The 24,574-nt window shown below is 39.8% G+C and overlaps 1 protein-coding gene across 4 annotated transcripts in view; it reads left to right on the forward strand.

Annotated features, from left to right (window-relative positions):
• The window catches only part of YLPM1 (YLP motif containing 1), a 35,145-nt gene that overhangs the window by 2,508 nt on the left and 8,063 nt on the right, over positions 1-24,574 (forward strand). For 2 of the 4 annotated variants that reach the window (XR_009277623.1, XM_058838407.1), the window contains exons 2-17: positions 3,609-3,848; positions 4,774-4,968; positions 6,138-6,859; positions 8,990-11,299; positions 13,580-13,685; positions 15,480-15,960; positions 17,133-17,225; positions 17,593-17,767; positions 17,926-18,071; positions 18,409-18,596; positions 19,224-19,286; positions 19,575-19,694; positions 19,976-20,152; positions 20,370-20,453; positions 20,683-20,766; positions 22,234-22,320. Coding sequence is in view for 3 of the 4 variants with exons in the window: in XM_058838407.1 (XP_058694390.1) it covers positions 3,609-3,848; positions 4,774-4,968; positions 6,138-6,859; positions 8,990-11,299; positions 13,580-13,685; positions 15,480-15,960; positions 17,133-17,225; positions 17,593-17,767; positions 17,926-18,071; positions 18,409-18,596; positions 19,224-19,286; positions 19,575-19,694; positions 19,976-20,152; positions 20,370-20,453; positions 20,683-20,766; positions 22,234-22,320 (5,271 nt within the window). In the remaining variant the exon portion in view is untranslated. The remainder of the gene's footprint in view (positions 1-3,608; positions 3,849-4,773; positions 4,969-6,137; positions 6,860-8,989; positions 11,300-13,579; positions 13,686-15,479; positions 15,961-17,132; positions 17,226-17,592; positions 17,768-17,925; positions 18,072-18,408; positions 18,597-19,223; positions 19,287-19,574; positions 19,695-19,975; positions 20,153-20,369; positions 20,454-20,682; positions 20,767-22,233; positions 22,321-24,574) is intronic. The other 2 variants (XM_058838416.1, XM_058838424.1) reach the window with 2 other exon arrangements.

The raw sequence follows: 24,574 nt of genomic DNA on the forward strand, positions 1-24,574 counted from the left end.
TCACAATTCAGTGTTGATTCAAAAGGAATAGGATATTTTCCTGGTCATAAATTTGTTACAACAGATTGATACAATTTTGGCTATATTAGGCTGTAAAATTAGACAGGATTTGGAGTAAAAAGTTCTTACACAATAGGAATAGGAAAAGCTAAGTGTAGTGATGCTTTCTTGCTTTTCAGTAATACGAACAGCCAAGTAAAGAAACAGTGTAATTTGTCATCCATAGTATCCTATTAAGCTGTTGTTTAAACTGGCAATTGAAAGCAATTCTTTCCATTCTCATCCCACAGTAACAGTGGCTGCAGACAAATTTATCAGTGTTTTTCTCTTAACTCAGAAAATATTACGCAATTTGCCGTGAGTTGGTGTTTTATTATTTTCCTTTCCTGTCTACGATACTGTTCTTTGCCTTGACAGTATTGTGAATCTAGCGTAGTTTCTTCCATGGGTATGTAGTTGTATTAAATTGACGGATTCTTGTCAAATCCAGTTAAAATAACTGTGGTATTTCTTAATGTTCCTTCTGATACTTGGGTAACATCTGCTGCTATTTGTTTACAGTATCACAGAATGGATAAGGTTGGAAGGGGACACAGCAGGTCATCTGGTTCAACCTCCCTGCTCAAGCAGGGTCATCCCAGAGTACATGGTACAGGGCTGTGTATTCCAAACAGTTCTTGAATATCTTCAGTGGGAGAGACTCCACAATTTCTCTGGGGAATCCGTCACAGTGCTCAGTCCCCTGCATGGTAGAAAAGTTCTTTCTCATATTCAGGTGAAACTTTCTGCACATCTTTTCTGCCCATTGCCCCTTTCCGTGTTCCTTGGCATCACCAAGAAGAGCCTGGATACTTCTTCTTAACACCCTTCCTTTAGACACTTGTGTACATTGACAAGGTCCCCTTACAGTTGTGTCTTCTCATGGCTGAACAGGCCCAGCTCCCTCAGCCTTTTGTTATTAGAGAGACATGCTCCGTTCCCTTGGCACCTTCGTTGCCTTCCACTGGACTTATTCCAGGAGTTCAAGTCTCTCTTGTACTGAGGAGCCCAGAACTGGACACAACTCCAGGTGTGGCCTCACTATGACCAAGTAGAGGGGCAGGATCACCTCCCTCAACCTGCTGGCAATGCTCTTCCTGCTCCAAGGATGTGTGGATACATCTGTACCCATAAATATGCATTTATCTACATCTGTTAAAGCTACCTCAGCTTTATCACCTCACCATTTAGCCGACTGCTGTGCTCTTTAAACAGCCGCTTTGTTTTATAGAGGATGCTAAACCATTCTTTTGCAATTTTCACCTGAAAAGAACATGGTGTCCCCCCAAATAGGTATTATGTTATGGCCTTAGGGTCACCTATATTAACTTTGGAGTTGTCTTTTGGTGTGGACTTCACATTAACGTTTGGTGGTACGTCCTCTGGTCGGGAGCTGATAGTGCTGATTTCAGTGTTCATGTAAAATACAGCAGGCCTAGTCTCTTGGTCTGCCAAAGATGGAAAAGGTCCTGTGTTGATGCTTGTGTTTTTCTTGGGCTTAAGGATTATAACTGGACTTGAAAAATGGCAAGTCCAGTTGGATGACAAGTCATTGTGAGGACATAAGCACTCAAATAACTGAACTCTTCATCCTGAAAAATTTTCTACACTAGCACTTCTGTTTTGCACCAACTAAGCTGTAAAAATCTACCTTTCTGCTTTTCTCATGCTTTTCAGGTAGCACAGTAATAGATGTCACTGTTTCATCTGCTGAAAATAATAGGTAATTATATTATCATAGCTCTGGAAAGCCCATGTCATAATATGAGTTCTAGCCCTGTGTCCAGTTAGTGGAATGAGGAGGGAGCAAAAGGGATCTGTGGAGACAGCAATTTTGTGGCAGTAGAACATGTGCTCACCCATCATAGCATCTAGCACATGATGGCAAATGACCTTATAGTGCCTTTTGAGATGGAGAATTGAATCAGGTTTTATATAGCTGGGAAAGTATGCTTCTTCCTTGAGTTGCACTTATTTCAGCATGTTGTTGAAGGTTTCTGACAGAGTCTATGCTGCAGTGTGAATGCATATCTTCCATATAAAACTATGGCAGCTCTTCTGAGACATATTAAAAAAGATTCATGGCAGGAATAATTGCATGGTCAATTTAAAGTCTGTGAAGCATAGTCTCTCATTTGATTCACCTAATTTCCAAGTTACAGAAGTATTTTTTAAAAAATACAGTTCCATATTTATGTTTACTACCAAGAGAAAACATCATTTCTGATCTGAGCATGAGGTAGGTGTCTAGCAGAAAGTTACTCTTGTTTAAGATGGGCAGAGTGATTCACTTTTGCAAAATCTCATCAGACAGCACTTACTGCTTTGATGTTGTCACCCTTTTATTTTAAAATGCCTGCATCTTTTGGATTCTTTTCTGTTTCTGACTGGGCTTTATATAGGTGTTTTTTCTTAACTGTGCATGCTTGGATGGAAAGGAGGAACAGAAGGTATAAAAAGATGGAGTTCAGTCACAGATTCTCAGAGGTGATGGAACTGAGAGCACAAGAATGGTTGCACTAGGTTAGACCGAAAAGTACAGTGTCTTATCATTCTATCTTTGATAGTGACTAAAAGCAGATGCTAAGAGAACAACTTAAAAATCAAGGGTAACTATATGTAGGTTTTTCTCAGCTATGTCTTGAATCAACAGAATTATAGCCCATAGAGAGGTCTCTAATAGGGACTCTGGTGGCACAAGACAGTGTTAGGTGAAGAGCAGCCTCCCACAGATGTCTTTCTATTCATTTGATGCCTGATATTTCTCATATTGGAAGAGATACAGAACTCTTGGTTCTTATTCAGGTCTCTTCAAGACACTACTACTGAAGTGTTGAAATATTTATCTTCAGTCTTTTGTTCTTCATATTAGTGGCAGCTTACTTTTTGAAGGTTCTGTCATCTACCTTGAGTACTCTTAATTCTACCCTGAAGTATTTAAAACTGAAAGCTTATTATTTCTTAGATGGATCATTTTTTGGGGTGCAACCATATCCACTTCCCTCTTCAGCTATTGAATGAATCAGGTTAATGAGAATTCAGCTGATACATAATCTTCACTATATACTGGTTCTGACTGTTCTTTTGACTTTCCATAGCTTTGTTCAAACATCTTCACCAGTTTCTCAGCTGTCATTTTCAGTCTACTCTGTGTTCTCTGTTCATCCTCTTCATCTTTTCTGTACATTTCCTTCTTTTTCTCTTTATTGTAGTTCTTAGATATAAAAAGCTCTAAAACCTATAAATATGGTACTTATAGCATGTCTGTGGTAATTTTGATTATTATTGCCTGTGCTCCAGACTTTTGTTAGTACTGTTTGCTATAGTTATAGAATAGTAAGCTTGTTGGGCTAAAAAGTATTCTGTTATGGTTTCTTTGCATCACATACTGGTTTCTGAATTTTGATTTGATCTTCTGGCATCCATTGCAATACTGTTGCTGAAGAAGTGAGATTTTCCTCAAAACAGTTTTAAAAACTTTCCTACAGTATGATTCTAGTGACTATCATTAATGATTTTCTCTTGTTTTTCTTGTGAAAACTGTCTTAGAAAATTTATATCTGTTACAGGAACAGCAGCAATACTGGTACCAGCAGCATCTGCTTAGCCTGCAGCAAAGGGCAAAAGCCCATGCTCAGGGACAGCAGCAGATGAAAAGTCCAGTAGTAGTGAAGGATGAGCAGAGGGCAAAGTCTGAAGAAGGGAAAATGAGTGCTTCAACTCAGCAGTCTGAACCTTCTCCTCTTAAAGAATCCCTGCCTCCAGTATCCAAAGAAGACGAATCTTCTCTTACATCCAATGAAACTCAGGTAGGCTTTGTAAAGTGATGCCACTCTATTTGTGTCCTAGATGAGCCAAAACCCGGGAAAATTAATGCCATCAAATTCTCGTGTATACCTTGTAACAATAACTAAATGTTGTGAAGCAGTCTTTAAAAAAAAACATTTGCTATAGCTGCACCAATTAAGAAATACACTTCTTGTCTATAAAATTACATATTCACCCACACATGCACCAAGCAAGTCTGAGCTGACTCTCCCTCACCCTGCACAATGTTGTCATCTTTGTCTGTGAGAACACCTCATGATATCAAAGTCCAAAATCTGGTAGGTACTCAGCAGTTGAGGAATGCTGTGTTTAAGACATTTCTTAATTTCTCTCTGGCAGTTTGTGAATTCTGTCTCCCCTTCTCTCTGTGTGTTAGAATTGGTCTGAAAGCCAAGAATTTTGCACAGAGCTCTTTTTTGTCAGCATGCTCAGTAACAGTTACTGTATAATAGATGGAGGTCATGATTGATGTTTGAACAGTATGTGTTCTACTTTTACTAGCAGTGTGCAGGTTCCTACAAAGTGGCAAAAATAATGCACTTGGAGTTACTTTACCCATCTTGAAAAACCACTGTTTCTCGTTACATGTGCTTGAGTGAAAGATAACAGATTCTCATTAATTTCTTTCCTGTAGGTAGTTTCTTTATGTATGAATAACCTAATTGCCATCAGCCTAACCTTTAGATTGGACTGTTCACATTAAGAAAATATGTGTTCACATTAAGGAAAGGTGGGATAAATATCAACCTTCCAGAAGCTGTGTGTGGCTGGAACACTGAAATAGAGTGATAAAGTAAGGAACAGTGAGAAAGTTCCTGTAAATTGTGTAGTGACCAAGTGTATTTTTTTTTTTTTTTCTGACAGAATCAGCTTTCCTTTATTTATAGTATTTGCCTTTTTCTGTAGCTCAATATTGAACCTCCTGATGACCCTGAGGAAGATTTGAGATTGCAACAATTGCAAGCAGCAGCAGCTCAATGGCAGCAGCACCCCCATCACCGGGTTGGATTTCAATATCAGAGAATAATGCAGAAGCATGCTCAGCTGCAGCAGATAGTACAGCAGTATCAACAGATCATGCAACAGCCTCCACACTTAGAGGTGAGACACTAAGGAGGTGGTGTTTTATACACATCCTGGGTGACCCAGCACTCAAAGTCTGCTGAAAAATACATAGATGAATAATTTGTGGTGGTTGGCTCATTTGTCTAGCTACTTTTGCTGCTTGGGTAGAAGTTTATATCCATTTTCTCTACTGTCACTCAACTTCAGAATGAAAAAGGCATTGACAGATGGTGATGAAGCTTCAGTAGGATGAGAAATACAAGACTTACACTTCTCGTAAGATTTTTTTCAGATGTACCTAGGTAATACAGGAGCAACAGAATATTGAATTTACTCAGCTTTGAATGTTTTGCCACTGGAGAAACAGTTCAGAAAGGTCAGATAAACAGGTAATTGCACAGAGTAATTTGGAAGCTGCTCTTTTTTACAAAAATAAATTTGTACAACAATAAATGTAGATGCCAAAAATAGGCAGTAAATGTAATTAAGAAAATCAGTAGCTCACATTATTTTTAACTCAAGTAATCAGTTGAAACCAGTATTGTAACCTTTAAGCCTTTAAGTAGAAGTTGATTACTGTATTAGAGAGTTGAGTCAGCTTTTACTGGGTTGGTAGAGTTCATACCTTAAGCATTTCTGTGTAGATTGGGCTGTCTGCCTTTGTTTTTTTTAAATATCTTGGGGTAAAACTTTAAAATCCTTGACAAGATCAAGGCATGAATATTATGATATCCTCACATAATGAAAGACAGAACTCCTTGAAAGAAGCTTCATTTGTGCAAATAAGATCTGTCAAAGGCTTAGAGAAGAGTAATTGCAGACAGCTGAGGCAATTCCAAGCAGGTTAACAGCAAAAACTGAAACCTTGAGAAATAGTCACATAGTGTATATATATGAAGATTGATTTGGGCTTTAGGCATTGTTAAGATCCAGTAATAATACCGTTTATGCAGATTATGTTTCTTCAGCTATCCTATTGAAGTCTTCTATACACAGATATAGTATATGGTTGTAAAATACATTAATTTTCACAATGTCTTTAGATGTCACTGTTGGTGTTTGCTTTTGTTTCAGTACAGTTCTTTTTCAGGCTTCTGGCCAAGTCATCAGAAATTGTGCTATTACTAGTGATACTGAAATACACGGCTCTGAGAGTAACTGACTGTCTAAGGTATTTCAAACCTATTCTTGTCCTCTCATTGCAGACAATGTCAGTGGACATGCAGCTGCGACATTATGAGGCACAGCAAAAACAGTTCCAGCAGCTTCATAAAGATTGGGAGCGATCAATGAACCAGCAGTGGCAACATCAGCTTCAAACCTACCCTCATAAAGACCAGCTTCAAGAGTATGAGAAACAGTGGAAAGCATGGGATGAACAGATGAAAGTCACTCAATCACATCTGCAGGAAAAAGTGACCTCACTCCAAAATCTAAAGAATCAATATCCTGCAAATGTTTCGCTGCCTCCTCCATTTATTCCATATTCCCAAACTGCTCAAGGTGGCATTCCTATTATGCCTCCAACATTACCTTCGACTACACCTCCACTGGTCCCCCCACCTCTCTCTTCTGTTTCTCAGTTATCCAATTCCTCTGTCCCTTCAGGAACCAGTTCTCAAAGCAGTCAAGCTACTGAAACACCAAGGCCAGCTCTTCTTCCCACCCCTGGTACCTATTCATCAAAAATAGCTAGTTCAACTAGCTATTCACCTTACCATTCTCAAGTAGGTTCATCCTTTGGCTCATCTGACCATGGAAAACAAACTGTAAATATTTCATCTGAAAATCAGTGTGGGGAACTGAAAGGCACATCTACAGTGTCTTCAACACACACGCCTATTGTGCAGGATAAACCAGTGAGGTCAGGTGGATTGCTTCCAGATCCTCCCAGATCTGCACGTTTTGAAGGCCCTAGAGGCCCTAGGTAAGAATGTTTTTGTTGATTTATATATAATCCAGGCTACAAGATTTTCAATGATTTATTAAGAAATTAAATACATATCTTATTCTCAAATCTTTCTGAGGTTGTGTGAAGTGTGTATTTGTTCAGTGGAGGTTTTGTTTTTAATATATGTACACTATGTTCTCTGTATTTATATTTTTAAAGCAAAGATATATAGATGTCTTTCACCTGAGCATAATCTGGAGTAGATTGCTTTTGTTTTTTGGTAGAGTGCTTGGGGATGCTGCCCCTTTTCATTCATAGAGACACAATGCTGCTTTGAAAATAGGAAAGCTGTTGTAAATATTTGATACGTTTTTGTTGATTTTATACCTGTTATATAATTTAATCCAAGATACTGGTTTTTGAATGTTTTTCTTTGATACGTGATATCAGGGTGCAAAAATATCTGTTCTATCTGCTCATTAGTTAGAGTTGGGTTGATATGATGTCTGCTGAATCAAAGGACAGTGGTATTCTGTTTACTTGTTTCGATCCTTGCATGCTCTGCTAGACTTTACAATAATATCTTCATGGTTATTTCCCTTCTCTTTTCTTCCAAAGTGATCGATCATTAATAATAATTTGTGAATTGCTAAGAATGTACATGAACTTTATATGAATGAATAATTTTCTACGTCCTGATATTTTTTTTAAAAATTATCTCTTCCTGGGGATTTGTTGGATGTACAGTTCTGAACAGACTGTTTTCATGACTTGTTAGTGCATGTCTTTTATGTATTTTGGTTTAGAGCTCAGTGATATGCAATGACAGGTACGGGTTTCTGGGCTGCGAGCTGTTTCATGTCCAGCTTTTCATCCACCAGCACCCCCAAGTCCTTCTTGGCAGGGCTGCTCTCGATCCCATCATCACCCAGCCTATATTGAGGGCTGCCCTGATCCAGGTGCAGGACCTTGTGCCTGGCCACATGAGGTTCCCATGGGCCTACTTCTCAAACTTTTCTAGGCACCTCTAGATGGCATCCTGTCCATGAGGTATATCACCCACACCACTCAGCTTGGTGTCCTCAGCAAACTTGGTGAACGTGCACTCAGTGCCACTATTTCATTGATGAAGATACTAAACCGGGCTCATCCCAGTCATCTGAGGGACACCGCTTGTCACTCATCACCATCTGGACATTGAGCCATTGTCCCCTATCCTCTAGATGTGACCACCCAGCCAGTTCCTTGTCCAGGAAATAGTCCCATCCATCAAATCATCTCTCTCCACTTTAGAAAGAAGGATGTTGTGGAGGTGCATGTCAAAGGCCTTGAAGAAGTCCAGATAGATGACATCTATAGCTATTCCTTTATCCACTCCATCATAGAAGGCCACTAGGTGGGTCAGGCAGGACTTGCCCTTGATGAAGCCATGCTGGTTGTCTCTAATGACCTCCCTGTCCTCCATGTACCTTAGCATAGCTTCTGGGATGATCTTCCCAGGCACAGAGGTGAGACTCGCAGGTCAGTAGTTTCCAGGGTCCTTCATTTTACCCTTTTTTAAAACAGGTGCAGTGTTTTCCTTTTCCCAGTCACTAGGTACTTTACCTGACTGTCCATTTTCGAGATATCACGGAGAGTGGTTTGGCAAGTACGGTAGCAAATTCCCTGAGTATTCTGGGATGTGTCTCATCAGGTCCCATCAACTTACATATATTCAGGTTCTTCAGGTCATCATGAACCTGATCTTCTCTTATCATGGGAGTGACCTTGCACCCCTAGTCCCTGTCTTACAGTTCATCCACTCAAGAGGCGTTGGGTTGTCAGTGAAGACTGAGGCAAAAAAGTTGTTGAGTATCCGAGTCTTTTCCTTGTGCATTGTTACCAGTTTGCCAGTCGTGTTTGTCCAAGGGGGACACTTTCTTTGACCTTTCTTTTCTGGCTGACATACCTATAGAGGCCCTTCTTGGAATACTTTGCATCCCTTGCAAAATTCAACTTCAGCCATGCTTTGGCCTTCCTGACCCATCCAGTGATGTACAGCTGTGAATCCCAAACATCTAAGCAACTTGACTTTAGACATGAGTTCTCTATTTTGTGTAAAATTAATCTATAGGATTTTAATATGACACATTCATTTGAATAAAATTTGTGTTGTGTCATCTGTAGATTTGATGGACCTCGAGGAAGAGGTTATGAGAAATTTGAAGGCCCAAGACAGAGAGGACCTCGTTTTGAATCCCAGCGCTCAGAAGGATACAGGTCACGTTTTGACCGACAGAATACAGATGGACAGTCTTCAAGTAGATGGGGCTCTATCCCACGAGGACCAGCAGGACAATTTTATACAACAAATGCGTCACATGGACACGGTTCCCGACCTGGTGGTCCACGGTGGATGGGGCCTAGGCCTCATTTGGGACAGCAGCAGCAGCAGGCACAGACAGACTCACAGTCAGAAAGCAAAGAATCTTTTACAGACACAGCTGGTGAGCAGCAGTCTGTAACCGGAACAGAGTCTACTCCTGACACACAGAGTGCAGGTCCCATTGAGCCAAATGAGGACCTGACAGACACTCAACAGGAACCATCCAAACCTGAAGTCAAAGAACCTAGTTCAGACCCTCCTAAAAAATGGACATGGAGTTCACATGATCCCAACCAGCAAGTCGAAGAGTCCAAGGCACCCACCCCACCTATTCAGAACCAGAATACGGTAGTCCCTGTAACAGGAAATCAGGATTTGGATTCATCAGATGGTCAGTTGGCTGCTTCAGATAGCACCCAGGGCCTACCTGGACCGGAAAGCAGAGGAAAAGGGCCATTTATGCATGAAGATAGAGGAAAGGGACCAGGAAGCAGAGGAAGGGGCCGTGGCAGAGGGCAGGGGGATGGCCGCGGCTGGGGAATGGGCCGTGGCCGGGGAATGGGAAGGATGGATGGTGGCCGAGGAATGGGAAGGATGGACGGTGGTTGGGGAATGGGCAGGATGGATGATGGCCATGGTCGGGGAATGGGCAGGATGGATGAGGGCCGTGGCAGAGGATATGTATACAGAGGCAGAGGGCAGGCTAGGCAGGCATCCATCCGAGGCAGGGGAATGTTCAGGAGGGCAGGCAGCAGGGAGAGGATACCAGATAGACGGTCAGGCAGCAGGGAGAGGATGCCGGATGGACAGTCAGGCAGCCGAGAGAGGGGACTGGGTGGACGGTCAGATAGCCATGAGAGGGTATTCTCTAACCGAGACAGAGAGCTACCTGGACGGCCAAGCAGCTGGGATAGGGGGCGGGCAGGAAGCCGGGAGAGAGGCCCGGTCAGACGGGCCTGTAGTCGGGAAAGAGAGCCCATGCGAGGGACAGGTAGCCGGGAGAGGGAGCCCATGCGGCGGGCAGGTAGCCGGGAGAGGATCCCTGTCAGGCGGGCAGGTAGCCGGGAGAGGGTCCCCATCAGGCGGACAGGTAGCCGTGAGAGGGACCTGGTCAGGCGGGCAGGTAGCCGGGAGAGGTGTCCCATCAGGAGGGGAGATAGCCATGAGAGGGAAGCGGGGAGATCTGAAACAGGCAGTATGGGTAAACCCATTCACCTAGGAGATGACCCTGACAAATTGCCTCCATACCATCGAGATGAAACGTTCAGGGGTTCCTGGGGTCATGAAGATGATACAATGCAGGAGGAATTTCCTTTAGATAGTCAAAATGACCTGTCTTTGGAGCATGAGCAATTGGATAACTGGGAAAGAGAACAGTACTGGAGAGATCACAACTCTGATTATCAGGATGATTCTGTAGATACATATGACAGAGATGACAGGTTGCAGTCCCACCGTTCAATGCCTCCATTGTCTCCCTTACCACCACTACCTCCTTTATCATCTGATCATGACAGACGAGATTCATGGTGGGATGACTGGAAAGGGCCAAGAGAAAGGGAACTAGAGAGAGATTTAGATAGACCTGGAAGATCCTCAGATATTTATGATCAAGATTTAGACAGAGAATGGGATAGAGACTGGGACATGAGACCTATGGATGACAGAGAAATGGGGAATCGTGACCTGGATATCCCCCCTCTACCACCATTACCACCCCTTCCACCTCTGGACAGGTATCGTGAAGACAGGTGGAGGGATGATAGGAACAGAGATCATTATGACAGAGATCTCCGAGACAGAGGGGAGCTTAGGATTCGAGAATATCCAGAGAGATACGACACATGGCGGGAGAAACAAGACTACCTTCCTGAAAGGACTGACTGGGAGAGGGAACGGTTGTCGGATAGGTGGTATCCAGATGATGGAGAGAGACTGCGGTCTTTGGATGACCACTCAGATTCATCCCTTCCTCCACCCTCACATTCCTCTGATATGCTGGGAGCAGATTCAAACCTGGACTCTGACCAGTCCTTGGGAGGAGTGATGGTCCTAAGCCAAAGACAGCATGAGATAATTCTGAAGGCTGCCCAGGAGCTCAAAATGCTTCGGTGAGTTGCCTGGTTCCGTGATTTTGAAATCCCATTCTGTGGGATCCATTTGAATCAGTGCAGTAATGGCTTCATTTCTTTTACCCACAACATGATAGTAGGAGCTCATGTGGAACAAGTTATTTGGAGTACCTTCATCACAGCTTTTGTAGATGGACTTTTTTCCTGAAGTAGATGATTTTTTCCCCATGAATATGGTATTCCTTTTATGTTACTTTCCCGGAAAAGATCTGTCCCATCACTTGACCAATCTTTTTGTTAGCCTCAAATAAAACTTGTGGATAATTGCTTTTCAATTCTTTCTGGTGAGATCAGATGAGCTTAGTGATAATTGCTTTTTAGTACTTACCCCTCCAGACCTACATTAATGTGCTTCTTAAGACCTATTTAATTTTTTGGATATTGCTCACTTTTAAGTTAAAGCATAGATGGGTTTGTTTGTTTTACAGAGCTTCCTCATTTGAAACCAAATATTGTCAGTGAACGATTTTGTCAAATTTGGTTGATATTAAGTTCTGGGAATAAGCATAAAAGGAGTGATATTAGGAGGCTATTAATGCAAGAGTAAATCAAGACTGCATTTTTAGAAAGCAGCTAGTAGACTTCCTAAGGCTTTAATAAGTGTTTATTATTAAGTTAGTAATAGGTGAGACTGGCCTGTATGAAGCTCTCAACAACCTTATCTAGTGAAAGGAGAGCTGGAACTGGATGATTTTTGAGGTTCCTTCCAACCCAGTCCATTTCATTATAGAGATGTTTAGCACTTTTCTTCAGGCTGTTTTGTTTTCAGATTCATAAGATTGGAGACCACCTGTCCCGTATGGAAGATCTTTGTTGCACACCAAAATGCAAGCACAATAATGTTTTAAAAAGGGAGAACTTTTGTTCTGAATAATTTAATAATTTACTGCATTTAGATTAATTCAACGGTGTTATTAACTCTGAAATCTGTGTTTTAAAGTAGTATTTGCTAAAAGTTTGGAGTAACAGATTATTTTCAGCTTCCTGACTTTTCCATTGCCTCAGTTGCTAGTCATATGTTTTGCTATTTATTGTGACTAGCTGCAAGCCAGTCACTTAGGCTAAGGACCGTAGTTTGGGAATCGCTACAAGAGTGATTTATTAGGGCTGAAATATTTTAAACATAGTCACTAAAATGTTTTATGCAAAAAGTAATTACATATATATGTTTCAAAGCCAGTAAAAAGGGGAAATATAAACATGATACTGATTTTTAATAGAATATGAGGGTAATCTTAAAATTAGATACACTGGTACTTCTCATTATGTTCTTATCGGTAGGTGATTTAAGTCTGAACAGTAGAAACAACTTTATGGAGATTACTTATAAGTTTTTATGGAGATTGCTTGAGCCAAGAGTTATACCAGTAGTGTGGTACATAACTGCTTTCATCTCCAAAACTAAAGCTTTCATCTGGCTTTACTTTTATTGTGTGTAAAACTGCATATTTTCATCTGCAGACCGTTCTGTATTTGTGATCTAGTGTAGTGCTCAGTTTATTCTTTGTATTTACAAAGCATTGAGGATTCTTTTCTTTGAGCCAAGTTCCCCTTCTGTTGAACACTGAACAGATGCATTGCTAGTTAGGGTGGTTTCTGTTATGTCTTGTTACAGAGGGATCCCCTTCTTAGTTTTTATTTAGAAACCTCAATACACAGAGTTACTAGCAGTTGAAAGATGCAGATTGAAGAGCACTAAAAAAACTGAAGGGAAAGGAAGTCATATTCACTTGAACTTTGGAATCCAGTGATTGTAGTACTCACAGCTGAACCTGGTCTCTGCTCTGTAGACTAAGTATTGGTTGTGTATTAAATAGCATTTTGATATATAAATGAAAGAAGAAAAGACTCACTGTTTAGTTTTTATATATTGGAATCTCTTGTGCATTGTTGGCCTCAATCCTGTTACCATGTGAACCAGAGTAATTTACTGGGAGTACTCTTGTATGCATTTCCAAGGGGTTTCTTGCTTGCAGAAGGTATTGACAGAACCTAAAAATCCAGCTTTACTGTTCAAATGGAGTGGTTCTGGCAAAGCACAAAAGCATAACTGCATGCACTAAATGCCTCCATGGTTAGGTGGATGTGAAACAGATTTCTGAATCACAGCATTGCCCATGCAAAGGCTGCTGTGTCCTTTTCTTCTTTTGCCTTAGTCTCTGATGCAAGTGTAATATGTGTTTTCATCATGAGCATTGGTTTCTTAAATTTTTCATTTAAGCTATAGACTAATAACACTTCCTTATGATGCATGTACAGAGAGCAAAAAGAGCAGCTACAGAAGTTGAAGGAGTTCAAACCTGACATTTCCACCCAGGACTCTCCAAGACCACAGAACACAAGCACAAGGCCAGGTGCCTTTCAGGTAAATTCATCTTACACTGATATAACGTGTTGGTAGTAATTACTATTGATGTATGTTGAACCAGTTCTACACACTGATGGTCAAATTTCTCTGTGGCATGCCTCCCCAGCAATCCTTAACAACCTTAGCCATCTTCTGTTGAGGAAAAACAACTTCTTACTTTCTTTAAATTTTCCAGAGCGTTTTCTGCTGAGTGAGTCCACCATGTCTTCTGAGTATGACCCATCAGGGGTGGTTGCACATGGGGTTCAACAGTCTAGATTGCTGTGGGATAATGTGCAAAAAGAGGTGAACTCTTCCGAAACAAGGGATGTAGGGTTCACAAGAAGACCCAACTTTTCCTTGCTTAAGTTCTTTCAATTTGCTTTTCCTACTTCAGGAGCTATGTCCTCTTTGAAGTTGGAAAAATTTGAGGATACGTCAATCAGAAATTGAGATATTTCAATGTATTATGGGCATTAGCCCATGTTTGCCGTTTTTATTGGGAATTCTTATTACCTTCTAGAATTTAATAAAGTGCATGGAAACTCATGTTCGTGTACCTCCATCCTGTTGTGATGCAACTACTCCTCTACTGCTTAATTTCCTGTGTATTTCTGGGAACTCTTCTCAGATGCTTATATTTGGGTTTTTTGATAATTCAGAAATCAACTGAACTTCTGCAGTTATGCTAACTCATGTTTATAAATCCTTCCTAGAATGAGTAAACAGTGTTGTTAAATGTGTATTGGAGGAGATACCTGAGTTGATGCACAGTCTTTATTCTTCATCACACCTTAACCCCAAAGTTACTCACTCCCAGTAAATATAGCCATAAGATCTTCTGGGTCTGGTATTTAGCCAGACCAACCTTTTTTTGTCCCTCCATCCAGAGACGTGTTATGCAGTGAATGAGGCACTGCAAGTTTTCTTTTTGCCTAGGTGACCTCCTCCTTGTTTATAGTGTCTGTAAAGTGAAATAATGGAACTGATTTGCTACCAGGAACCGCAGGTATGTTGATGCCCTTAGGAAGTTACTTTACTCAATTTTGATATTTTGTATCTCAGACTACTTCACTCCTCTGCCTAGAGGTTTTCAAACAACTTTTGTCTTTCTTGGAATTCCTGCCTCCAGATATTTCTGCTGTGACTTTGAGCTGTTATTACAGAGCTCAGCTTTGTATCTACAATCATTCTGCAATTTTTATTGCATTTTGCTAGTAAGGCTTCCTGTAGCTCGGCATCTGCTGTGATGCTGAAATGCGTGGGGTTTCTTGTGCATATTTGGTTCATGAAGGATTTGGTTTGGTTTGGTTTTCCACTAAGCAGGACCTTCCAATTTCTTACGTTCTTCTGATACTGATTTTATTAAGGGTTTTCCAGGGTATTTCTGCTCTCTGTGAATTTGTCCAGTGTTTTCCACAAAGAAACTGGCCTTATCAATCCTTTTGCATCTCACCAAGCTGCCCTACTTTCAGATTTTTAGCCTTCACACAGACAGCAGGAATCTTTGCAGACAGCAGGAGTTTTTGGGAATAAAACAGTAGACATTTTTGAAATGAGATAGGCCTACTGGAGCTAAAATTAGTAAGGTTATTTTGAAGAAGAAAATAAGTAGTGTTTAAGCCTTCACATAGTGAGCAAACACAAAATTAAATCAGGTCACCAGTTTTTAAAAATAGTCCTCCTACCTGTAGCACCTTGATGGAGGTACTAGAAAATGTGTATGGTTTGACTATCGAATGCCATTGCACTTACTGAGGATGAGAGAAGGTTAGTTTACAGATCTACATTAAAAGTGCTTTCTGCATCTAGGTCTCTTCTCAGCTATCTTCAGAGGCACCAGTAGAAGCCCAAGCTATTAAACCTTCTCCTGCTGTTATTATAAAGCCTCCCGTGTTGTTCAGACAGCCCACCCCTGTGACAAGACCAAGTGCCCCACTGGCAAGGCCTTCTACACCTATGACAAGGCCACATGCTCCAGTTTCTACTCCAACTACAACCCCAAGTCATGGTCAATCTTTAAAACCATCACCTTCTGCTGTGGAACAGGAACGCTGGGATGAGGACTCTTTCCATGGACTGTGGGACACAAATGAGGATAAAGGTGCAAACATGGAGTACGAGTTGTGTAAACAGGAGTCAATGATGCCTCCACCTGTCTCCTCGCCTGTGAAAGTACCTGCCATCCACACCTCCATTCCATCAGCTGTACCAGTGTCCCTTTCTCCAGTTATTCCACCAGTTCCTAAAGCACCCATCATTCAGCAAACGGTGGATTATGGTCACGGGCGAGGTGGGTATTACAGTTTATTTGATACATATTAAAGAACTAAGAAGGCCTCCTGACTTTTTTTTAAGGGAGTGTGCAATGTGAAGTATGCATGTTTTGGAGTTGGTGTGTAGACTTGTGTACATTAATGATGTAATGCTGAGCAGTGCAGTTATAAGGAGTCTCTAACCTTTAACCAGTTATGACCCTGAGTTTAGTGTTTTTCTTGATGCTTTTAGAAAGAGCTGTTTTGTGTTTGTGAACCGTGTATATTCCATGGCTGCTATTCCAAGAATAGTGTACAGCCATGGGTGCTCCTAATAAACACAAAATGATGTGTTGTATTTAGATTGTTACTGATACTGTCCCTTAATCCCTTTGTTGGGGAGTATGGAAATAACTGGGCTAGAAGGTACTTCAGATGGTTTCAGTTCTTAGGTGTGACTTAGTGATTTAAAGCAGAATGTGGCTGGTGTTTGCATTATTTATATACTGCATAATGAGTGTGACATACCCTCTAGCCAGAGAGGGAGACATAGTCTGGTTCTAAAGGGCATTCACCCTGTACAGGTGTTTAACACATAAGTAGTAGAGGGCTCTGTTTTTTACTATTGAGCTTACCAAAGCTAAAATTCAACACCAATTTTTAAACAGAATGGATCTCCCTCCTTTAACAGGAATGAAATCATGTAATAAAGAAGTTCTTAAACTGTGCATTGTCATTTAAAGACTGTTTTTTCTCACTCTAAAGTACCATAACAGTTCTGGAAGCCATATCTGTTCCATTGAGTAGATGTTTTACTAGAAACTGTTAGAAAAAATGTCATTGTTGTGAGACTTTCAGTTACTATTCTTGACATGACTGGTGTTCTGTGAGTTATTGAAACTTACAGAGCATTTTAATGTTTATAATTTTCTGACATTGCATGCTACCTGAACTCACCTGAAAACCCGGAAGTCCCATTGTTAAGGTGGAGTGGTTTATGTGCACACACACAAACCCGCTTCAGCCTTTAAAAACCATGGTTCTGTTTATTTATATAAAGCCCTTTTTGCATTATCCATTGAAAGAAATTCTGGTAGTTTGTTCTAGTCACTTTTAATGCCATTGAGTGATTACTTTTCATGAAGAGGAAGGAAAATGCAAGATGTGTTTTAAAACCTTAATTTATTTTTTTTTGTTTATTTTCAACCAGATATAACCACCAGTAAAGTTGAACAGATTCCATATGGGGAGAGGGTAACCCTTCGTCCAGAACCTCTACCAGACAGACAAACATTTCAAAAAGGTAGGAGGTGCTTGGCTAGCTTTCAAACAGTTAGTTAGCTCTTAAGAAAAGTTGTAAGATACTAAAAGCTTGTTCAAACTAAGTAACTCCTGTTTAAACTACAACCACTTTATTTTCTTCAGAGGTCCATAAGAATAACAGTTTATATTTTCAAGAGGAGTACTGCAGTCAATAACCTAGCCACTTTTAAAATTCAGTTTTGTAGTTTTAAGTAGGATTGCACGGTATGGTTGTCTGTTACAGTTTGGAAAATAGTGTCTGATTAAGTCCATCCTAGCTCACACATCATATACTTTTATTGCACTCTTGCCTGTTGCCTTCTTTTACCAAAATAGTAGTTTATATTTCCATGGGTTTCTCCCTTCAGAGCATCCAGGTCGCTACAACAGAGAAAGAGATCGTGAGCCTTATTTTGAGCGTCAAGGTAATTCCAACACAGATCATCGGGATTTCAAGAGAGAGCGGGAATTGCACAGAGACCGTGGTTCTGTGGACTATGAGCGAGAGAGATTTGAAAAAGAGCGGCATCCCCGAGATGATAGGTATGTGATTTTGGATTACTGTGGAAATCAGTGCAGTTGAGGCTGTATTGTGTATCAGGCTGTCCATTTTGCCTGTGAGGTACATGTTCCTTTCACTCTGGAATCCATAGTGGAAATTCACAAAAATACACAAAGTACACAAAATACTCCTTTGGCAGGGTTCTTCCTACTACACCTTCAAGAACTCAGTCTTACCGGGACAAGAAGGACCATCCATCCTCCAGGCGAGGTGGTTTTGAAAGACCACCGTATGAACGAAAAACAGATCGTCCAGCATATGATCATGGGCCTTCCATGTTTGGAGGTACAGTTTCTCAATCTTGAAGTCATGCTAGAATATTATGAAAAATAATGGACTCGCAGAGGTGAAGATTAATTGATTTGCAGTATTTGTTCAGAATATATAATTCAGGAAAATTTCTTTAGGTGGTGGCATTTAGTTTTGTTTCTCAGTGGTGATGAGATGATTAAAACAATTATATACTCTGCTAAAAACTGTCTTTGATTGCAATAGATTTAAGATTAGAAATTTTAATTATTTTGAGGACATATCTGTGAATTTAACTGAAAATGATGAAGGTCTGTTTAAATCAGCTCAGCTGGGTATGAACATCTTAATTTTTTTATTTTACTGAACTAAGAAAATTCTTCTGTCCAAACACTGGAATTTGAAGGTGATCGTAGAAATTACCCTGAGGAAAGGATTCCTATTTCTGCTCCATCAATGCCTCGTCAGCCACCACCTGCTCCACGAGTAGAAAGGAAGCCAGAATCTAAAAATGTAGATGATATTTTAAAGCCACCAGGACGGGATAGCAGGCCAGAGAGGGTGAGTATGCATTGTGAAAGCAACAATTGGTTTCTACAAGAGCTTTATTCAGATAAAATGCTGCTGGATGTGATATGTTTGGAGCAAGTGTACATTTGAGGAAGCTCTGAAAATTAGCTTGGTTCCTTTGCAAATGCCTAGAGTGTTGTAGCATAGCTATTAGGAGTCCACAGGAGAGCTAAACCTCCTGGAAATGCTCAAAGCAAATTTGTGTGTAATATTAAGATATTTTCACCTCTTCTGAGGTCTTCACTTTGGTTTTTGATGTATCAGGGGAAAGACTTGTCTTTACACAGAGATTTGGCAATGCACCATGTTATATAAGAAAGAGCACAATTTAGGCTATAAAGCATTTAGATAAGTTTCATTCAGTTGAATGAGAGAAGTTAGTGAAACTGAACCAGATCTGTAACATGCAGCCTAAACTGCTGAGATGATTTAACACAAAAATCTCTGAATTATGTGAAGCTACTACCATTTCTCACAGCCTGGTTTCTAAAACAAACAGTGAGTGCTTGATGCAAAAGTGTGAGCCCACAGCACATAATTGTCTAGAAGAAAATCTTTGCAAAAGAGAATCTGTAAAATGTAGTACAGTATCATATCTTCTTACATGATCTTTTTCAGATTGTGATCATCATGAGAGGGTTACCTGGCAGTGGAAAGACACATGTAGCAAAACTCATCAGGGTATGTAAACAGGCATTCACTGTGTAGTGCTGTTTGTCTTGTATGTGTGCTTCCTCTGCTGTTCACTTCGTTTGCCTGGAATTCAAGTCTGTTGTTATTTCATGTTCCGTGTCTTCATGTGTTGTATGAATCTCCACCACTATTAGCAAGCAGGAGGGATACTACTCTCTTCTTGTTTTGAGTATTGAGCAGGGAACTGCTGTTGACCAAAAGTATTTTGAAATTCCTGTATAGCAGAATGGGATTTTTACATCCAAAGTATATGCTTGCTTTTTGCTTTCTTCCCAGGATAAGGAAGTAGAATGTGGAGGACCTGCACCAAGAGTGCTCAGCCTGGATGACTACTTTATCACTGAAGTGGAGAAAGAGGAGAGAGACCCAGATACAGGGAAAAAAGTTAAAAAGAAGGTAGTGTTAATTCTGTTGCTTTATTTGACAAAGAAACAAGACATTCCAGAAGAACAGTGGCAATCAGAATTCAGGTCTGTGGGTTGGGAGGAGTGCAGAGGTCTCTGGGCTGTTTTTCAAAACAAGACAATATAACTTAGGGTGGTATGAGGAAATTCTTAAAACCTGACCTGAAGAGTGTTTTTCTCACACCAGTGTACTTTGTGGTCATGACATTCAGGTGTTGAATATTAGCCATTTTGTAGATGTCCTCTTTCTTAATGCTTTTGTCCTTGGTAAAGGTGATGGAGTACGAATACGAGGCTGATATGGAGGAGACCTATCGTACCAGCATGTTTAAAACTTTCAAAAAGACCTTGGATGATGGCTTCTTTCCCTTCATTATCCTTGATGCTATCAATGATAGAGTGCGACACTTTGAACAGTTTTGGAGTGCTGCAAAAACAAAGGGGTTTGAGGTAATGGAGCCTAAATAGCATTTGAGCTTGCTAAAAGCCATATGCTGATGTTTCTAAACTTTTGAATGGAAAGTGTTTCCCACATTCAGGAAAAATGCTGTGATGTACAGTTACAAGTTTACCTTTCTTAAAGTGTACAAGTGCAGAGTGTATGACAAGGTAGAAAAAGAGCTCTAAAAATTGGTTTACAATATTCAATACTGTCTCTTTTTTTTAGGTCTACTTAGCTGAAATGAGTGCTGATAACCAGACGTGTTCCAAGAGGAATATTCATGGGCGCAAGCTAAAGGATATCAGCAGGGTAACTGTATACATCTGGAGTCATATTGTGCTTTTGGGCCCTCTGTTTCTTGAAAACTATAGACTACATGATGCTTACACTTTTCCTCTAAGAAGTACTGGTAGTTATTTCATGGGATTGATTAAAATTACTGAAGTACAGTTACATCTTGTTAGCAATCAGAAACCAAATTTTCCAAGGAATCTGTTAGATTTTCAGAGGTGCTTCATTTTTGTGTGTGTTTTGTTAGATGTCTGATCACTGGGAGGCAGCACCACGCCACATGATGCGCCTGGACATTCGTTCTTTGTTGCAGGATGCTGCTATAGAAGAGGTGAGAATCTCTGTGCTTGTTAAAATTACAGATTAGGTCAATGTGACTATACTGAAAATATGAATCAGACAAAGATGCGATCACAGCAAGGTAGTTGTAAGCGAGGCACTTTAGAAAGCCAGAATCACTGTCAGGAAAGTGTATTTCATTATTCTTATGAATTGCCCCAAACATGAAGGTACCTTTTTACCTTTTATTATCTTTTCGAAGTTCAGACTTAGGCATCTTTGAGCAAGAGTTGAAGTCCCTTTGCTCTTAGCAACTGTTGAATACCAATTAAGGTGGTTAAAGAAAATCTTTGCACTCTTACATGAAACGCATCACTTTTTACAGGTTACTGAATTATTTAGATCATATTTTGAGAAAGTAATTCAAGAAAATAAGTTAAGGAAAAAACCAAATTTGAACTCAGTCCTTGTTTTGAGAAATACAGATGTTTATCAGAGGATGAAGAAATAAATAACAGAATGTAGCAGAAGGTTACAATTGCCTTTTTACTTCATTTACAGTTTGCCATGACATGCATCTTTGGTGTGTCAGCTTACTGTATTGTTGAATTCTTGGCAGTTGTGTCAGGAGCTCTGGGCATAAATTAGTGTGTTAGTTGTGTGGCCTCTGTAAATGAACCACAGCTGTTGCTGTCAGAACAGCTCTTGGCATGGCCACAGAAACTGATGAACTGCTGAAGTTGACAGAGGGTCTTCACAGTTTGTCATGATATTAGCAGGTTGTTATTAAATCTCCAAATTCTTTGTATTGAAAATAGTAATCTTTGAGGACAGCAAAAAGTGCCATTCTAAAGTAGACTCAGAGAACAGCAGATTGGGATTTACAAGGTTTTTCAAGTTATGTAAAGAACTGCACATACTTGGAGAGTTTTATGTATTCCAGAGTATATGCATGAGTCCCCAGTACAGCTGTGGAGCCCAAAAAGTATTTCATTAGATGAGCAGAGTTAGATGTATGTCTTCAAGTGTACTTGTAATTTGTTATGCTGAGCTCTGTGATTACTATTATTCTTTACTGTGATTTTTAAATACATAAAAGATAAAGGCTCAGTAGAGATGTTCTATGCAGGCAGGCATTCCAGCTATATATAAATGGCAAGTTTAAGAACTTTTTCTGAGATTGCAAGTTTTGAAATGTGATTATGTGGGAAGCAAGAAAAGTATCTTTCTATCTTACAGATAGTGGTAACACAAGGAATGCATGTGAAGGAAGGGAATGAACAATTTTTGCTTTTTCCCCAGAAAATCTTTGCAAAGAATATTGTTTGTCACTCTGTTGCTAGGAGTGGACATGATTCTGAGGACACAGAATGGACACAGTATTCATATATATTGTATCATCATACTTTCAAAGATGAATCCTGTATTTGAATTTGGACATCTCTACTTACTCTGTTAAAAAGAAAATAATAAAAAGCCAGGCAGTGCCTTTTAAGTCTGTGCATGTGCTTTGGTACAGGTGGAGATGGAGGATTTTGATGCAAATATTGAAGACCAGAAGGAAGAAGTCAAGAAGGACACAGCAGAGGAGGAAGAAAGTGAACTGGTAGGAGACACATCAGCCATCCTTAAAAAATTGTTCATTAATGTGTCTGAGGGAGAATCTCAGTCTTACAAGTGCCAACCCACTGCTTTTCTTAGCAGTGCAATCTTAACACACATGTTTCTAGTAGTTTTCTACTTAAACATTTCTAGGAGAACTTTAATGATAAATCGTATTATTTCTTACTAATTCATTTCTAAGAATATGTGAGTATGTGTACAAACAGTACTTCAGTGGAGCATGGCAACATGCCTCTTAGAGACATTTTAAATTGCAGTACATAGTAGTGCTGTCTTCCAGATAATCTAAGAATTACATGTAGTGGAGGGAGGGGATCAATGGGAAAAGATAAATTTAGCTTATTTCCTTTCATGTGTCTAAAGAACTCTCCTCAACTGTCACAGTATATGACAACAGTTATGAAGACTGCTTTTTCTGCCACGGTTGGCTGACTTTGTTTGTCAGGTGGTATTTCCAAGGTGAGGCATTAGGTGTCTTGGATAAATAAAGGTTATAGAATTGCCCTGAGGGCTGGCTTTTTTAGGTATGTATTCAAAAGGCTTCCTGCTGTAACTTCTTGGTATGTGTTGGAGCTGCAACTGGTCCATGCTTGATGAGTTGAACGTCTCAAATCTTGGTTCCCACAACCAAGCAGTTAAAGTTCAATAAACAGGAAGTAACCCAAAATGTCCGAGTTGAGCAAAGTGTTTTTCCTCGATGGAAATTTACTATTCCTTAGAAGTGGCAGGTCAGAAAGCAGTTGAAATCAGAATTTTAAAAAAATTAGGAAAAGTGGATTCCAATAAACATCTGGTTTTTTTCAACGTGACTCATTTATTCTCTTTACTAAATTATTCTTTGGTGCAGAATATGAGACTGCATAAAGTGTGGTTAGAACATTTCAAAGACGCATCCATGTTTATAAGAATATGGCTGCTAGTCCCATTTCCGTGAGCTATAGCTAAAAGAGAAAGTTGTCTTTAGCTTTTGAGACATCTGTGCATAAATTTGTGTGTGTATGTGTGTGTTTATGGGTTCGGGGGGCTGTCCTAATGTACAGCACTTACAACAATAGGCCTTTGAGACAAAGAGAAAGCTTCGTGGTGAAAACTATGCAAATTATTAAGTAAAAGTAATCTGCATGTAAGAATGTGTTCTATTCAGATTCACAAGATATGAAAAAGAGCAAAGCATTGTCTGCTGTATGTAATCTCTGGAATTCAGTCAGATGGCTAATCTCAGAGAATTATGTCAGACAGAAAGTGGAGCAGGACACTGTATTTGATATCTCTTGCCTTTTTGAGAGCATTTGATAAGGGTTCTGCAATTCATTTTGCTGCATTTAATCCTATGAGAAAAGGGAGGTCTGAAGCTCCTGCCATCTGGCAGATATCCTTGAAATTTCCAACTGTCTTGTACCAAAGGATAAAGTCTGAATCTTTGCTTATCCTATTTGAGGACCGGGATATTGTATAGGTTCAGCACACAATAGGCTGTTTCACACCATCAAAGTCACTCTTCTTGGTATTATCAACTCCCATAGGATTGTTTGTAGCATTCAGACAATTCCTGCTTTTCTGTGCTTGATGGTATGAATTATTGATACATTTAACTTAGTGTTCTCACCAGTGTATCACACATCACTTTGTTTAATGCAGGCTTTCAGCTGTGGTGTAAACTTTCTGAGCAAGCTTTAAAGTGCAACTTGGTTTAAATGTATAAATATATGCATATACATGAGGTTTATTTATTTGTTACAAGGAAACATTGCAGCACAAACTGTTTTGGTTTGCATTAATTACAGATTTGATTAAAAACAAGAAAATCCAGAGATCTGATAACCTCGAGTCACTGAGATATGCTTGACAGAAAAAAGGTCATTAAGAGCAGTGCTGAATGTAATCAAATACAGTGTGACTCTCTGGAATTTACTGGAATACACTAATTTAGTAACACATAGTGTTAAAAAATACACATTTTTACCACAGTGGAAACAACCTATAAATAAACCAGGAAAGAAGTTAGTGTAATAAAACTGGTTTGTGGATTGCTTGTTTTTTCTTGAAATCTTCTAGAGTAGTTCTTTTCCCTCTGTATTAAAAAGCATTCTAAAAAATAATTAAATTCTCACAGGGCTTCTGTTCACTACCTTGAGCTTTTTTGTGTGGTTGCAGAGGAACATAAGTACTTTTATACCAAATCTAAACAGCTGAAATGGGGGTTGCTTAGTAACAATTTACTTGTCAAAGAATATAAA

Source organism: Poecile atricapillus, chromosome 1 (assembly GCF_030490865.1).
Source record: "Poecile atricapillus isolate bPoeAtr1 chromosome 1, bPoeAtr1.hap1, whole genome shotgun sequence".
Classification (NCBI taxonomy): Eukaryota; Metazoa; Chordata; class Aves; order Passeriformes; family Paridae; genus Poecile; species Poecile atricapillus.